Below are 16,617 nucleotides of genomic sequence, written 5' to 3' on the forward strand. Positions count from 1 at the left end.
GCTATCTCAAGCTTGTTGTCAAGTTTAGTTGCCAAAACTATGTCTTGATTTCTAGTCTACTTATAGCTAAGTCTCGGATTAGGATAGAAAGTTTAGTTGAGCATTAGACTTCATCGCGTTCATCGATTGAAGACGAAGAACAATTAAGGGAGCTTGTGAAAGTTCATCAACAAAAGGTATGTGGAGACTTGAAGTCATCTATCACTCAAAAGTCTATCTACTCAATCTCTTATTTGAGATAAAAGTCGTATAGATTGGTGAATAATATATGAACGAGATTACTGTTATCAAAGATGCGGTGCCAAATGAGACAACTTGGTGAATGATATACGAACAAGATTATTGTTATATATGGGTTAATATCTTCCACAATACAGATCCACACGGATTTATGTTATACTCTCTCTGTTCCTGAATAAATAATCTAGTTCAAGTTTACACAAATTTTAAGGAAGAGAGGAGATGATAGAATTTTTAATTAAGGATTCCTTCACATTTTTATTATCACACTATCTCATACGTTAGACGTTATTTTCGTGAATAAAAACTAAACTGTAACGGATTTGAAGCTAATATTTTGAGGATATGTTCCTCTTACCAAGTTCTACATGCCTACTAAAAATGAGCACATTCAAAAATATAAAACCTCACAATCTACTGATCTTAATTTTGACTGCCAGAAATTCGTTGATTTTCAATGGCTCATTTTAAAAATATTAGATGGTGGTCTTATACGTCTCGGAATACATTCATTTTTGGTAGGAACGTAAAACTATGTAAAAGCAACATATCCCCAAAATATTAGCTTCAAATCCGTTACGGTTTGGTTTTTATTCGCAAAAATGACGTACACCATGTCAGATAGTGTGATAATAAAAGTGTGAGGGGATCCCTCCTCTTTACAATTATATCCTTATGAATAATAACTAGTAAAATTTAGAAATAATTTTGTTTATTTTATTTTTAGTAAACAATGAACCTTTTAATTAATGGAAATTCGAGGTTACAATGAGTTTAAAATCAAGAATAAGATGATTCAAAGTAACAGGAAAAGGAGAATAAGAGAAGAAAAAGGATTACCTGAGTAAGAAAAACACAAGTATGAATAAGATCCGTTTAAATCGGAGGAAGATTGGTTTTTCCGGAATTAAATTCCAACCATTCAGTTTATTTTCTTCTTTAGAAAGATGTACTTCCAAAATATGAGTGATTGTCTCAGATCTCCTGTAACGATTAATCAAGCTTCCGTCGTTAAATAAATCATCGATGAAGATTCCGTCGACAGATAAGATGATGATGACGATTCCGTCGTCGGAGACAACAAGGATGAAGATTTCGTCATTGAATAACATCAATATTGATCTTAAGACATAACCCAGTTACCAAGAACCACCATTAAAGCGAAGATAAACCTCAAAAGAGTAGATAAAACCACCATAATGATGTAGATAAGTAGAAAACATAATAAAAACTAAGCTAAAACTACGAACTAACCTAGAAAGAAAAAAATGATGAAGAAATCTGCTCGGATCCGGTCTAAAAATGGACCAGAACTGAGCAGATTGTTGATGGTTTTGTTGAAGACGAAGGAGTGAAAAATAGAGGAGAGAGAGGGAAAAACATTTATATCATATAAATTATACCACGAATATTCGTAATTCATCACACCAAATCCAGCTTTTTGCAACGTTTCATTTTGGAGGTTTGCAAACTATATATACGTGGCTTACGTTTTTTTCGTTGCTGATAACATAAGATACGTTGCACTAATCCTAATTATTAAAAAGAAAAATATAAACTAGGACGCGCTTGACTTTGTTAATATAGTTGAGGACTTAAATGTCTTTTGGAGCCTTATTATCCTCTCATTTCTTCTATTTTCATTTACCTTATATATTTTTTTATATATCTCTTTCTCTCTTCGAGTTCTTCGCCTCTCCCATTTTTTTTACCTTATTTTTTTTATCTCTCTCTTTCTCTCTTCGAGTTCTTCTCCTCTCCCATTTTTTCTTTCTCATTTAACCCTGGAAGGAGATCTGCGAAATCAAAATCCAAGCTTGCAGAAATCAAACCTCAACTTTTAGAAATCAAACCATTTATCCTGAACCTAAATCTCATAAATCAAAACTCATCTTTCGGAAATCAAACCTAAATCTTACAATAACTCACCCAATCCCTAGAAATTGTTTTCTTCTCTAAATTCAATGATTCTGTAAGGAGTGGTTGGTTTCAACCTAAAATTTCTTTCTCTAGTGACGAACTAACGGATCCTGCATGGTATAATCCTAATCTTGTTACATTTTTGTTGCTGCTATTTTTGCTTTATTTTAACCTAATTCTATTTTGTACAGATTTTGCAACATTTATCTTTGTTTATGGTAGAATTTTATAGTATGGGTTTCCTTTTGATTTCAGTTTGATGGTCATGTGGTGTTGATGGTTTTGCTGGTGAAAGTGGTATGTCTTGTTGATGGTGGATGCAGGTGCTAGTAGTGTGGTTAGTGCTACAGATTTTTGGATTTAGTTGGTGGTGGTGCCTCATTTTCTTGGTGTTTGTGAAAAATCCCTGGATCTTCTATGAGAATGGGTGGTGGTGGTGATGCAGGTAATAGTTTGAGATTTGTCAGTTGTTGGTAGAGATTTGTCAGTCATAGGTTTGTTTTTATAGTGGGTAGAGATGTTGGTAGCGGTTGGGTACAAGTGGATGATACTTCTTAGCTTGTTGTAGTTGTTAGTGATGGTTTGGTGTTGAAGCTGGTGGTTCTACGGATGTTGGCATGTGGGTGTCTATAGGTGTTTTTGGTGGTAGATTCAGATATGGTGGCTAACCGAGCTTGTTGGTGGTGTTGCTGCAGTCATCAACTTATTCACTTTCCTTTACATCACCCCTCATTGTAAAGTATTGTTATCTCTAATGCTCTTAAAGTAAGACCTTGTTCCTGGTTTTCATTCGATCGTAGAATTTTATTTGATGTGTTACAGATTTGTATGTAAATTGTTTTTCTGTTGGTAATTTAGGGTTTTGAGCCTTCAACCTGTACACAAGTATCTCTTGTTGGTAACTAGCCATCTTATTTGATGACTTTCCACCTATTTCTGTTAACTCCTGTAAGACGACTTACCGGTATGTAAAATGTTTATGCAGGGCTTACTGTAGATTTCAGGTGGCAGAAGTAAAGAGGTTACTTCTTGGATGTCTAACACATCTCCAGGAATTCTAGAATCATGCGCTTCAACTTATCTCTTTCTTGCTCATGCTAATGTAAAACTATGCCTAAGAAGGCATAAAACAGGTCGTTTATGAAGCTGGTGTTGTATGAATGGATTGGTTTGTTATATCCTCCCTGTATTCAGTTGATCCCAGTAGAATATTGCCGAGGCTGAGAAATTTTGTTTACTTGATCCTAGTGGTATTATTCATGCATTGTAAATGAATAAGTTTTGCATGCCCTCTCTTATAGATGCAGGATGAAGCAAGTTGACAACTATCCTTGTCTAGTATAGTGAATTAATGCTGCGTATGCACTCATTTATACTAAGTTGTTTTTTAGAAGCTATTGGAAACTCATAGGACTGTTGTTTCCATTGTCATAGACATAGTCATGGTTTAACCGTCATGAAAGTATTCTTCTGTTCTAATTGTTAACGTATCACTCAGCCTGTTAGTTTTTTATTTTCATAGTCTCACCAATGTGGATTTTATTTTCTTAGTTTTCATCCGTGTATTAACTTTACTGTCTTTTTCTCAATGACAGGTGATGACTTATGACTTATGGAAACTGGATATACACGGGTTCTGAAGATGGCACAAGTCATGGAAAAGGTGTTTGCTTTGTTGCTTGAGAAGTTACGAAAGTCATAGACACTGGACTCAGATCCATCTACTTCTTAATCTTACATCAGTTGGTTATTAAAAACACTGCAAACCAGGTGGGGGAATGTAGAATTAGGAAATGGGTTTAAGGAATTTAGTCACTTTTTCGCGAATCTAAGTCTTTATCTTGCTATTTTGTAGATACATATTTGAGTTGCAGCTCAAAGGAATACCTTTCGTCCATGATTTGCAGTTCTTGGCATTATAGGTTGCAGATGGAGTAAGTATAAATTCAACTATAACTTCTTTGTTTGAGTTTTAAGTTTATGCCTCTCCTGTTAATGATTTATTTGTTAATATTGCAGGAATAGCAATGTATCCTATAAGATTTAGAAGTTCAGGACCACATATGAAGGAATTATTATGCATTTGTCAATTTTAAGTGGTAAGTTTATAGCCTCTCTTGTAAATTGAGCAGGAGAGTCAATTTTCAGTATAATGATGAATGTTTATTTGTGATTTTGTCAAGGTAACTCCTGAAGTACTTGCAATTTGAACCTGATGCTGGAGGGTATCAACAGAACTCCATTTGGGGAAAGATTTGTAACATCAAATCTACATAAGGTTAAGTTCTGTTTTGTAGTTTTAGAGATTTTAGCACGAGTCAGCTTTTCTTTTTATTTGTAATGTTTGTGTTAATATTGCAGGGAATTTTACATAGATATAACTCATTTAAATATTAGTTACCTATAAGCGCAGTGGTCTAGTTCTCATATCTATACTCATTGCACAAGTACATTTTTGCTTAATAACTTAACCTTTTTATATGCTTGGTACACTTACGTCTAATGCGTTGTTGGCACATCTATACTTCATAGGCATGTTTTCCCCTTATGTTACCTTTTGCCATAAATTTCTCGTTATAGTTCTACTGGATGTAAAGTGAAGTTTGTTTAGCGATTTACCATTGTTTTTTCACTTGTGCTAAATGACTTTTGTTCTAGGTGCTCACTGGGTGATGTTACAAAAACTGATGGTCATTATGAGAAGATGTTGGAAGTTTTGAATAACAAGTCAGCCCGATCCAGTTCCACTTGGAGTAGGTTTATAGTCATTTTCTTATTTTCTGGAATGAACATTATCGAATTCATTGCCTCTTCGTATGTTGGGAAATACTATGTTCCTCAGGTCACTTCACTGGAGAAATACCTTCTTCCTAGTGATTTATTTCAGTGTTTACAATTTACAGTCTCAAGACTTGACCTACCTTTTATCACTTCCATGTGCAGGGAAATACCAGATAACAACTTGAGAGGGAAACTACCTCTTTCTATAAAGTTTGCTGGTAACACTCAATCTCGTGCAACATGACCTTTCTCTGGTAAAGGTTGAGGGTTGTTGTTATTCTTTTGTTTTGGCATAAGGATGACAACATGATGATATTTTGATATCAATTCTCCCTGGACGAAGATGCAAACATATTGGAGAAGTGGATGCGAAATTTGAGGTAATAATCTTGTTAGTTAATTGTTTTCTTGTTTAAGAAAATCCTGAGTTTATATTATATATATTTATTGCTTTTACTTAACAAAATTTCGGTTCAATTGATGTTTATTCCATGATGTGTGTGGATGTGTGTGATTCAATTGGTTATTGTTATCTTGATTTATTGTGTGGTATCAATTGTTTAGGCTTACAAAATTTCGGTGCAATTGCGGTGTTTGAATGTTTATGTTCTTTCAATTGCTTCCGGTTGAGGTGAATAATTATGCAAGTTGATTTATATTGGTTTGTATGAATTATTTATGGCTTAACGAAATAAAAGGTGTACGGGATGAGTTGTTTAGTCCAATTCGATTCCGAATAAGAGAAACTAAGTTAATTTTGATCTTAGTTAGACTTATCAAAGTGAGGTTTCGTTTATTCAAGTCTAATTGAATGCCTTAACAAGAAATACTAGTTAACTAACCTAGTACTTGTCTTGTTTAAAATTGGAAGGTTTAAGTTTATGGATAATTAGTACCTGATGAGAAAAATAGAGTTATCTTTATTTTATTCTTATAGAATTAAGCGGTTGTTTTTGAACAATCGGTTTAGCAAAGGGACTAAGGTGCTTAGTTGATTTTTGTTTTGCTAAACTAAACTGGAAAAAAAAATTCGGACAATTTTTTCCTTGGTAACATATCAAAATAAAACTACTTGTGGTTTCAGTTTTGATATTGGTTATCAGAACATGATGTGTGGAACCCTCGTGCCTAATTCTACAGATTGCAAGTTTATTTTGAGATTTGTAACCAATCTCACACTGATTAAGGTACAGTCTCGTTTCTTACGCCTCTGAATTCCAGTAGGACTCTACACACTTGATTCCCTTAGCTGATCTCACCCACAACTAAGATTTGCTACGACCCAAAGTCGAAGACTTGATAAACAAATCTGTCTCACACAGAAAAGTCTATTGAATAGATAAATATGTCTCCCACCGAAATACCTACGAGTTTTTGTTCCATCTTTTGATAAATCAAGGTAAACATGAACCAATTGATACACCAGACTTATATTCCTGAAGAACAGCCTAGTAACATCAATCACCTCACATTAATCTTAACTGTATGGTAGCGGAACAAGATATTGTGGAATCACAAAGAACGAGAAGAAGATCTTTGTGATTACTTTTTATCTTACCTATCGGAGATTAAATATCAAGCAAATCTTAAAAAAGATAGTACTCAATACGATAGAAGAAAGTAAGATCAGAACATGCAACTACAGATTAAATAGTTGGGTATGGCTTTAGAATCCCAATGAAGTCTTTAAGTCATTAACCTATAATGGTTTTAGGAAAAACCTACGTTAAAGGAGAATCGACTCTAGTCGCAAATAGTATCACACAGGAGGTGTGGGGATTAGTTTTCTTAGTTGCTAAAGGTATCCCTTATATAGTCTTCAAATCAGGGTTTGCAATCAATGTTACCTTGGTAACAAAGTATTCAATATTCACCGTTAGATGAATATATGATTAAATTCAAGATAATATCTTTCAACCGTTATATTGTCTTAGCTTGTTACACACATGTGAAATGTACCTTCATTTAGATGTGGGTAACCGTACCTAAACGTCTACACTTAGTTGGCTCAACAACAGTTAACTGAAGTTAGCCATATGAACACTTTCATATTAACCTTGTTCATCTTAATCACAACTAGTTCAACTGACTCAAATGAAACTAGTTATAGAGTTGTTCAATTGTTTATATCTCATAGAAGTATACAAGACACAATTGAAGCAAAATCAGTTTTGATTCACTCGAATCAATTCATGAACATTATAGCCAAGTTTTGCAAAGATTGCATTCCTTATTATCTAAATGTACTTGTTCATGAGTATGTAAATATACTTAACCGATTGTAGAACTTAACCCACTGAGGTATGCAAACGGGTACGCATACCTAAGTTCCCGGACTTGGTCTTGTTCGCCAGTATGAAAACGGGTACGCATATTGTCGTTCATGATCGAACTCAGTTGAAATCAGTACGCATACAGGTATGCATACTATAGTATCCGGACTTCAATTGTTGAATCAGTACGCATACGGGTATGCATACAAAATTCTCGGATTTGGAATATACTTGCAACAGTTAGCACACAAGTACGCATATTGTGTTATATCCAATCAAAGGTTAATTATCCTAAACTCCATTTTAATCATTGAAACATTCTTGGAAGACGAGAATAGCTGTCTCAGACAAACTATTAGCTTCAAAGCAATTTTCAAGTGATCAACTGATCAATACGAAATATTCTGAGTCTACATCAAATGATTGTCTCACACAAATCATATAATATGTTACCATGCGATTTTCACATGATCATCTTTTGACTTTTGTCAATAATAAAAGATGAATTTGGTTAAAGCGAAAGCTTACGTACCAACACATATTTCGAGAAAGATATAAGAGAGTTACACTCATCTCGAAATATCAAATGTATATAATATAAAGTCTATATAGCTATACGACTTTTGTCTCAATAGGAGATAGAATAGAAATAGACTTATGAGTGATAGATGAGTTCAAGTCTCCATATACCTTTTGTTGATGAAGTTCCACAAGCTCCCCTTAGTAGTTCTTCGTATTCAGTCGATGAACGTCGTGAAGTCTAAAGCTCAACTACACATTATATCCTAATCCGAGACATAACTATAAGTAGACTAGAAATCAAGACTTATAGTTTTGACAACTAAACTTGACAAACAAGGTTGAGATAGAAACGCTTGCGAGTTCGACCGAGCAGTGCTCTAACATGGATTTTCACCGTAGCTTGTATATTTTTAGGAGGTCCACGAACTTGACAGGCAAAATTGATCTGATTCGAACATTCATTAGCATCATGACCATATTTTTTGCAAATCTAACATGTTAGTCTATCACCTGAAGATAATTCAGAAGGAGGAGGTACATAGGATACTTGACCAGCAAAGGAAGGAGGAGATGGAAGTAGATCACGACCAAAACCTCTAGCAGCATAATTACGACCACTACCTCTGGAGTGAAAATTTGTATAACCACGATGAAATACTCGACCAGAACCATAGAAGTTAGTCGTCGATGCAGTAAAAGCACGATTTGTAGATTCATCAAGTAAAGCTTTAATTAGATCTTTCAGATATAACTGTATTTTCACTAATAAGGAAATTATGTAACTGAATGCTTGAAACATGAGGAGTACGGATGCGAAATGAAGTAGTAAAAGATGCATAATCAGAATTCAAAGTAGAAAGAGTAATAACAACCAATTCACCATCATAAACACGAGATTCAGCAGCGGCAAGTTTGTCAGCAAATAATTTGATTTCATTCAGAAGATTGGGAACATATCTGTCACTATGTATGATAGACATTAATTTTGTTCTTAATTGAATCAGTGAGTTGAAGAAACACCAGAAAATTGTTCTTCAATGTTTTTCCAGATTTCGTGAGATGTATTTGATCCGGTGAAGTAAGCAATAACTGAGTCAGAAATTGTTGATTGTATCCAAATAAGGATGGTTGCATCTTCATCTAACTAATTTGACTGAAGAGGATTTTCAACTCCATTTGTTTTGTTTATTGCAGTTGTGCATTGAACATGACAAGGATAAGAACCATCGAGAAACTTCATAATTCCGAATTTTCTAATTGCATGAAGCATTATAGATTTCCAAGTCAAGAAATTACCATTTGTAAGTTTTAGATGAACAATGCTGGTTAATTGATGAATTGGAACTTTAGAAATCAAGAAAGAGGTTGGATTTTCCATTGATGAAGATGAAAATTCGTGAATCATGAAAGAAAGAATCAATATCTAAAAATTGATGAGATGAAGATGAAGAAACATGAACTACAAACCAGATCTGATAAATTTGGTTGAAAAGAAAGCAAGAAAAGAAGATGAAATAATCAAATCAAATGCCTTAAGCGGATCAATCAAAAGATGAGAAAAAACAGAAAATAAAGAACAAGAATCATAGATGAAAACCAGATAAAGAACAGGATCCTAACAGAGAAACTCGGTTTCTCCGCTGATACCGTAGTCGTATTTAGTGAAACAACAAAAAAAATTCTCATTAGAAAATCAAAAAAGGTTACATAGAGCCTTTATAGACAAGTATAAAGCTGTTACACATGTAAGGCGGCAACAACTGTTTAAAATAACTATTCACACCCATCAAAAGAAAGAGCAACCCAACCGAAAAACAGGTAAAAGGCACTCCTACAATTAGTAACCAGTCCAACTATGCAAATGATATGACTCATGACCTGTAATCCAATGTTATAACATTGGAATCGTAGTGATTTTCTCAAGAATCTACATGACCCATACAGGATATTGTAGGATCGAGCAAGAGAGAGGAGAGCAAGCGCAGAATCAATAAAACGATTACATTGATAATCAGTTTGGTGTACATTCTCTCATAGCTTAACAGCCTACTTATAGTCTCACAAACTTGACAATTACTCCAAGTACTTTCCTTATAAAATCAAACTCTAAATATATAACACTTCTAGAAACACAAAGAAACTCTAAACATAGTAAAACTCTAAAACAAGCAACCGACACAACTTGCTCTTCTAGTTAACTCCAACTTCCAAATATAGAACAATGTGTCAACAACATATGTTGATCCAACTTGACTGCTTCAACTGCAGCAGTTGATCCACTTGGACTAGATCAATATCATATGTTGATCCACGAACCAAATCACTATATCTTGGTTTAACTTCCAACATCCTCCCTTAAACCAATATATCATTCAACGAGAATTATGTAACCCTCTTCTTCCATTGATAAATGTTTGCACGTCCTTGTCCTTTATCATTTACCATTCCTCTTCTTCCATTGATAAACGTATAACACGTTCTTGTCGTTTCTCATACCAGAATTTCGTTATCATTATCAAACTCAATTCACAAACCAATCTTCTTCACAGCAATCATCAAACACTCACTTCACATTCTTCTTCATCGCAGCAGAACACAAACCTTAACAAGCTAGAAACACATCATTGTGCTCTATACAACTTGCTAACCAAACACAAATTCCACACTGGAATATCTTCAAAAATCTAGCCAAATCCCCACTGGGATTGCTTCACTCAACTCTTAGTCAAATCCCCACACCGGGATTGCTTCACTTCTCATGATCACAACCTTGTGACGTCTCTTCTCTTCACTCTCTCATCACCACCTGGTGATTAACTTCTCTTTCTTCACAACCTTGTTGTTGTTTATTCTTTTCTTCTTTGTTTCTTTGATCCAGTCACGCTATTGTTACGAAACCTTCACACTTATTTTCTTTTCAAGATTCTCTCACAATCTGTCTCCTGTTACGCCTATGCCACAAGCAATAACCAACACAAAGTCTGCCACACTTTGTGATAAAAGACAAGGACGTGCAAATGTTTATCAATGGAAGAAGAGGGTTACGGAATTCACATTGAATGATATCTTGGTTTAAGGGAGGATGTTGGAAGTTAAACCAAGATATGGTGATTTGGTTTGTGGATCAACATATGATGTTGATCCAGTCCAAGTGGATCAACTGCTGCAGTTGACGCAGTCAAGTTGGATCAGCATACGTTGTTGACACACTGTGCGATATTTGGAAGTTCGAGTTAACTAGAAGAGCAAGTTGTGTCAGTTGCTTGTTTTAGAGTTTTACTATATTAAGAGTTTCTTTGTGTTTCTAGAAGTGTGCTTTATTTAGAGTTTGTTTTTATTAGGAAAGTACTTTGAGTTTTCGTCAAGTTTGTGAGATTATAAGTAGGCTAGTGAGCCATGAAGAATGTACACCAAACTGATTATCAATGTAATCATTTCATTTGCTTCCGCGTGTACTATGCTCTCTCTTGCTCGACCTACATTTGGTATCAGAGCATTGTAGCTCATCTTCATATTGATTATCAATGTATTCGAAATCAACACAAAACCAGATTCTTTAACTCAATTCATCGAGCATTGTAGCTGATCATCTTCATACTTTCTTCAATGAGCATTGTAGCTCAACTTCAAATCTTGTTTACCCACTTCACGCGCAGGATTTCCACTCAACTCTTCAAAATCCACAATGGAATTTCTTTACTTCTCTAGCCAAATCCCCACTGGGATTGCTTCACACAACTCTAGACAAATCCCTACTGGGATTGCTTCACACAACTCACGATCACAACCTTGTGACGTCTCTTCTCTTCACTCTCTCATCACCACCTGGTGATTAATATTCTCTTTCTTCATAACCTTGTTGTTGTTTCTTATATTCTTGTTCCAGTCACGCTATTGTTGCGAAACCTTCACACTTCTTTGTTCTTCAAGATTCTCTCACAATCTTTCCCTTGTTATGCTTCTTCCAAAAGCAATAACTAACACAAAGTCTTCCACACTTTGTAAGACTTCCAAGTTTCTGCCACAAACTCTTCAATCTCTATGTTTGAGCTTAACATGATACCATCCTCCCTTAAGCTCAAACATAACCACCCAAATTACCTTGTCATTCTAAGTTTCTGAACTCGAAATCAACACCATCAAATTGTATCAGTCCTTCTCTCGACTGCAATACCAATTTTGAATCCATGGCCTAACCCTTTGAACACAACCACTCACCCAAAGCTTCTTTACCTTCTAAAATCAACCAATACTCTGCCACAGTAACCCTTGTTCTCAATCATCATCAATTCTGATTTCTTTAACACCTCTTACAGAAACTGCCACACTTCCACACTGTTATAACCCTTTTGTCACGCTCACTGTCACAACTGTGACACTTATCCTGTTACGCTTCTGTAACAATTCTTCTTAACTGTGACATCTTATTTGTAACACATCACATACTGTTACCAACTTCCAACAACACTTTCCTTGTTTTTTTTTTTTACTGAGCTTTTCCCTGTTTTGAAATTCCGAAACTCTAAACTTCCTTGTATATCTCGAGCTTCTGATTCTTCGCAACCTAGGTTTAGCCGGCGGTGTTCTTCACCAGAACCCATCACTCCTTTCAAACAAGACTCGTTAATTAACAACTATAGCTCAGGTCCTTTTGATTTGTTCAAAACAGATACGAGACAAACCCAAGTCTCAATGTCCTTCGTATCTCACCCATTCATCACAGCAACCACCATCCCTGTCATGTCTCTGATGATCATCATTGTGATGAAACACCATATTTTCTTCCTCCATTGTTTTCTCGACCAAACGCAATCTTCATACACATCCACCAATACATGGCAGCAGAAATCTCTATCAGCAACAATCTTATTAGCTGATTTCACAGCCATAAACTCTTCCCAGTTCTCACGGACTTGAACCAGCTACCGTAACCCTAAAGGTTTATCAATCGTTCATGGAAGCAACCTTGTTTAATGTACATCTCCTTCCTTTAAACTCGATCTCCAACTTCTGGAAATTGAACACAGATACCTGAACCTTAAGCAACACTCCCTACTTTTAAACCTTCTTCAAACCCATGACTAGAAACTAGGGCAAATTAGACTCTCCAACAAAACGTCGACAACAACACTTGATATCCAAATAGCAGCAGCCTGCATCGCTTCTTCACAACTTGTTGTATCTGCTTTACCGGTAATCACCATCTTCTTTGTTTGCTTCAAACCCTTGGCCTCCAATCCAACAAGTCACGAAAAGTAACCTTGCAAAATCTTTTTCCTTTGAAAAACAGCAACAACGCTTCTTTTGACAGGATTTCAAACAAGTCTTTTCTTTTTAACTCTCGAACCTTGTTCAAAGTCCTTTCAGGACTCACACGAACAAACCAATACGAACGTTGCTTGACAACTACGAACAAACCAACAGAACTACCTTCTCAGCTCAAACTTCAAGCAATTCCTTTTTCTTTCTTTTTTTAATTTTTTTTTATCTAGAAACCCTATAAAACTTCATGAATTCTTCTCTAACTTATCTTTTTAAACCATCAAATCTCGCACAACTTCTTCTCCTTCTCCTCTCTCTTCCTCTGACCTTGCTCTGATATCAAATGTAGGGTCGAGCAAGAGAGAGGAGAGCACACGCGGAAGCAAATAAAACGATTACATTGATAATCAGTTTGGTGTATAATTCTTCATGGCTCACTAGCCTACTTATAGTCTCACAAACTTGACGATTACTCAAAGTACTTTCCTAATAAAAACAAACTCTAAATAAAGCACACTTCTAGAAACACAAAGAAACTCTAAATATAGTAAAACTCTAAAACAAGCAACCGACACAACTTGCTCTTCTAGTTAACTCGAACTTCCAAATATCGCACAGTGTGTCAACAACGTACGTTGATCCAACTTGACTGCGTCAACTGCGGTAGTTGATCCACGGACCAAATCACCATATCTTGGTTTAACTTTCAACATCATATGTTTATCATTATCAAACTCAATTCATAAACTAATCTTCTTCACAACAATCATCAAACACTCACTTCACATTCTTCTTCATCGCAGCGGAACACAAACCTTAACAAGCTAGAAACACCTCATTCTGCTCTATACAACTTGCTAACCAAACACAAATTCCACACTGGAATATCTTCACAATTCTAGCCAAATCCCCACTGGGATTGCTTCACTCAACTCTTACCCAAATCCCCACACTGGGATTGCTTCACTTCTCACGATCACAACCTTGTGACGTCTCTTCTCTTCACTCTCTCGTCACCACCTGGTGATTAACTTCTCTTTCTTCACAACCTTGTTGTTGTTTCTTCTTTTCTTCTTTGTTTCTTTGTTCCAGTCACGCTATTGTTACGAAACCTTCACATTTCTTTTCTTTTCAAGATTCTCTCACAATCTTTCTCTTTTCTTTTCAAGATTCACCTTGTGAGCTCTGATACCAGTTGTTAGGATCTTCATGGACCGCCGGACCCTACTTCTGGGCCCAACCACATAGCACCGATATTGTCCCGATCCTACAATTGGTATCAGAGCTTGTCTACACCGAGCCATGGGAGACGAGAGCACCATCATACGTATAAGATTTTTCACAAGCACAGTTGAAGCTTAAGGGGGAGAATGTTGGATTAACTTCAACATAGAAGTCACTAACAAGTTGGTTAGGACAAGATTAGGAAATTGATGTAATCCTAAGGGAATTAGAAGTCATCTAGTTCTAAGAAAAGGAAAGACATGTAATAAGGTAATAGGACTAGGAAAAGGAATTCATAGTTCTATATATATATGATCACCAAAGTTGTGGTTGATCATATGAGCAAGATTAGAGCTTGTGTTTAGTTTTGAGAGATTTTCTAAACATCAATAAAGAGAGTTGTCTTTATATAAGCTAAGTTTCATCTTGCAGTTGCCATTATCAACTACCATTAAAGGCAGCAATCTTGCAGCGTGTCCCTTCGTCGATGTAACCCTTTTTTTTAAAACACGAACCTTGTGACCAAACAACAGCAACAAATCAGTTTTTTCAACTGATTTTCTCCTGCGTAAAAACAAGTCCGGAGCAGCAACAAACTCTTCTTCTTTTCTTCACGAAAAAAAAAACAGCAGCAGAACTTCCCTTTACTTCCTAGTTCATCACAGACTGTCACCACCAAGCTACTTGTTTCTCGGCTCAAATAACCCAGCAAACACATGACTCAGCTATCACAAGTTTTCAACCTCAGTTTCTTTTTCTTCCAGCAAGTTCCTTGTAATAGCTCAGCTTCTAAACCAAACCCTAAGTCAGAACAAACCGTCGCACCAACCAAATTTTTTTTAGCTTAATAATCAAACAACCACCACTTCTCACGCTCTCGTGTTCACCAGCAACAAGAAACTGGCAGTAACCTTGTTGTTGTTTTTTTCGAACCCTAGTTTTAGGTTCTTCTTCTAAAACCATCAACGCATCAACAATTTGACAGACCTTGCTTTCACAGCAACACGGCTTTGACAAGTCTTCAAACAATTCTCTTCTTGATCCAAACTATTTTATTGCAGCACCAAACACTGATTTTTTCTTAAACCCTTAAAACGAAAGAACGATGAATAACTTCTCTAACTCTATCTTCTCTCCTCCCTCTTCCTCTCACCTTGCTCTGATACCAAATGTAGGATCGAGCAAGAGAGAGGAGAGCAACCGCGGAAGCAATAAAACGATTCAATTGACAATCAGTTTGGTGTACATTCTCTCGTGGCTTAACAGCCTACTTATAGTCTCACAAACTTGACAGTCACTCCAAGTACTTTCCTAATAAAATCAAACTCTAAATAAATCACACTTCTAGAAACACAAAGAAACTCTAAACATAGTAAAACTCTAAAACAAGCAACCGACACAACTTGCTCTTCTAGTTAACTCCAAATTCCAAATATCGCACGGTGTGTCAACAACATTTGTTGATCCACGAACCAAATCACCATATCTTGGTTTAACTTCCAACAGATCTTCGGAAGATTTTCTCACCATGTCACCGTGATTTTCTTTAAATTTGTGTTGGTTAAAGTCAACCTAAGAATAAAGAATGTTACATCATGAAGAAAAAAAGAAAGAGAAAACCCAATCAGAAGCAAACGCAGTAAAAGCCATAAATTTGCAACTTACTCCACCATACGTGTGTCTGCTTTTCTTTGGATTTCATTTCAGAAAAACTTTTTGTTTGATATTTGGATTTTTCTTTCAATTTTGTTTAAATGACAGATTAAATTACTGAATCATTCTCACAAAACAGAAGTTACAGTAAACTCATTTGGACCTACAACAGATAGAAGAAGATAGAGATGAAGGATGAGAGGAATTCATTTGTGGTACTCTTACTTTTCGTTTCTTTTGTCCAGATATATGTTTTTAATTCAGTCGTTTTTATATGAATCAAATTATAAAGAAAACTAGGATGAAAACTGCTGCATTAATCCACAGGCAACCAACAGTAGTAGTAAATCAACAAACAAGCATTTTGTCCTTGTTCATGGAGGTTGTCATGGAGCATGGTGTTGGTATAAGTTGACACCACGGCTAAAGTCAGCAGGTCACCGTGTCACAGTTCTGGACCTTGCAGGTTCTGGAATCAATTCAAAGCAGGTCAACGATCTCCGGTCATTTTCCGACTATATACGCCCATTCATGGAGTTCATGGAGTACTCTATCCCTAGCGGCATATCCATTAAACCAGACGAGAAGGTGATCCTCGTGGGTCACAGCTTGGGAGGGTTGGTCATCTCGAAAGCTATGGAAATGTTCCCAGAGAAGATATCTGTGGCTGTTTTTGTCACTGCTTTGATGCCCAACATTTCAGAATAAATCGATATCTCCGATGTCGGCAAAGAGGTACTTA

At 35.9% G+C, this 16,617-nt stretch overlaps 1 protein-coding gene and 1 long non-coding RNA gene across 9 annotated transcripts; both read left to right on the forward strand.

Moving 5' to 3' along the window:
- Positions 1-1,942: 1,942 nt before the first annotated feature.
- On the forward strand, positions 1,943-5,263 carry LOC113289363. 7 transcript variants are annotated; one of them, XR_003330984.1, is made up of 9 exons: positions 1,943-2,277; positions 2,416-2,894; positions 3,019-3,058; positions 3,146-3,930; positions 4,016-4,094; positions 4,180-4,259; positions 4,344-4,438; positions 4,819-5,002; positions 5,104-5,263. It is a non-coding gene; the product is annotated as an uncharacterized LOC113289363 (long non-coding RNA). The 7 variants fall into 7 exon arrangements; XR_003330983.1 differs by having other exon boundaries at positions 2,416-3,293; positions 3,756-3,930; XR_003330981.1 differs by having other exon boundaries at positions 2,416-3,058.
- A 35-nt stretch (positions 5,264-5,298) lies between these two features.
- On the forward strand, positions 5,299-16,603 carry LOC113289366 (putative inactive methylesterase 20). Of its 2 annotated transcripts, XM_026538604.1 has the most exons (3): positions 5,299-5,321; positions 15,984-16,090; positions 16,203-16,603. In XM_026538604.1, exons 2-3 carry the CDS (start codon positions 16,064-16,066, stop codon positions 16,581-16,583), a joined length of 408 nt encoding a protein of 135 aa, XP_026394389.1. In that variant the 5' UTR covers positions 5,299-5,321; positions 15,984-16,063; the 3' UTR covers positions 16,584-16,603. The 2 variants fall into 2 exon arrangements, with proteins under 2 accessions (XP_026394389.1, XP_026394387.1); XM_026538602.1 differs by lacking the exon at positions 5,299-5,321 and having other exon boundaries at positions 15,937-16,090.
- The last annotated feature ends 14 nt before the right edge of the window (positions 16,604-16,617 follow it).

The sequence above is a fragment of the Papaver somniferum genome, chromosome 6 (genome assembly GCF_003573695.1).
Source record: "Papaver somniferum cultivar HN1 chromosome 6, ASM357369v1, whole genome shotgun sequence".
Classification (NCBI taxonomy): Eukaryota; Viridiplantae; Streptophyta; class Magnoliopsida; order Ranunculales; family Papaveraceae; genus Papaver; species Papaver somniferum.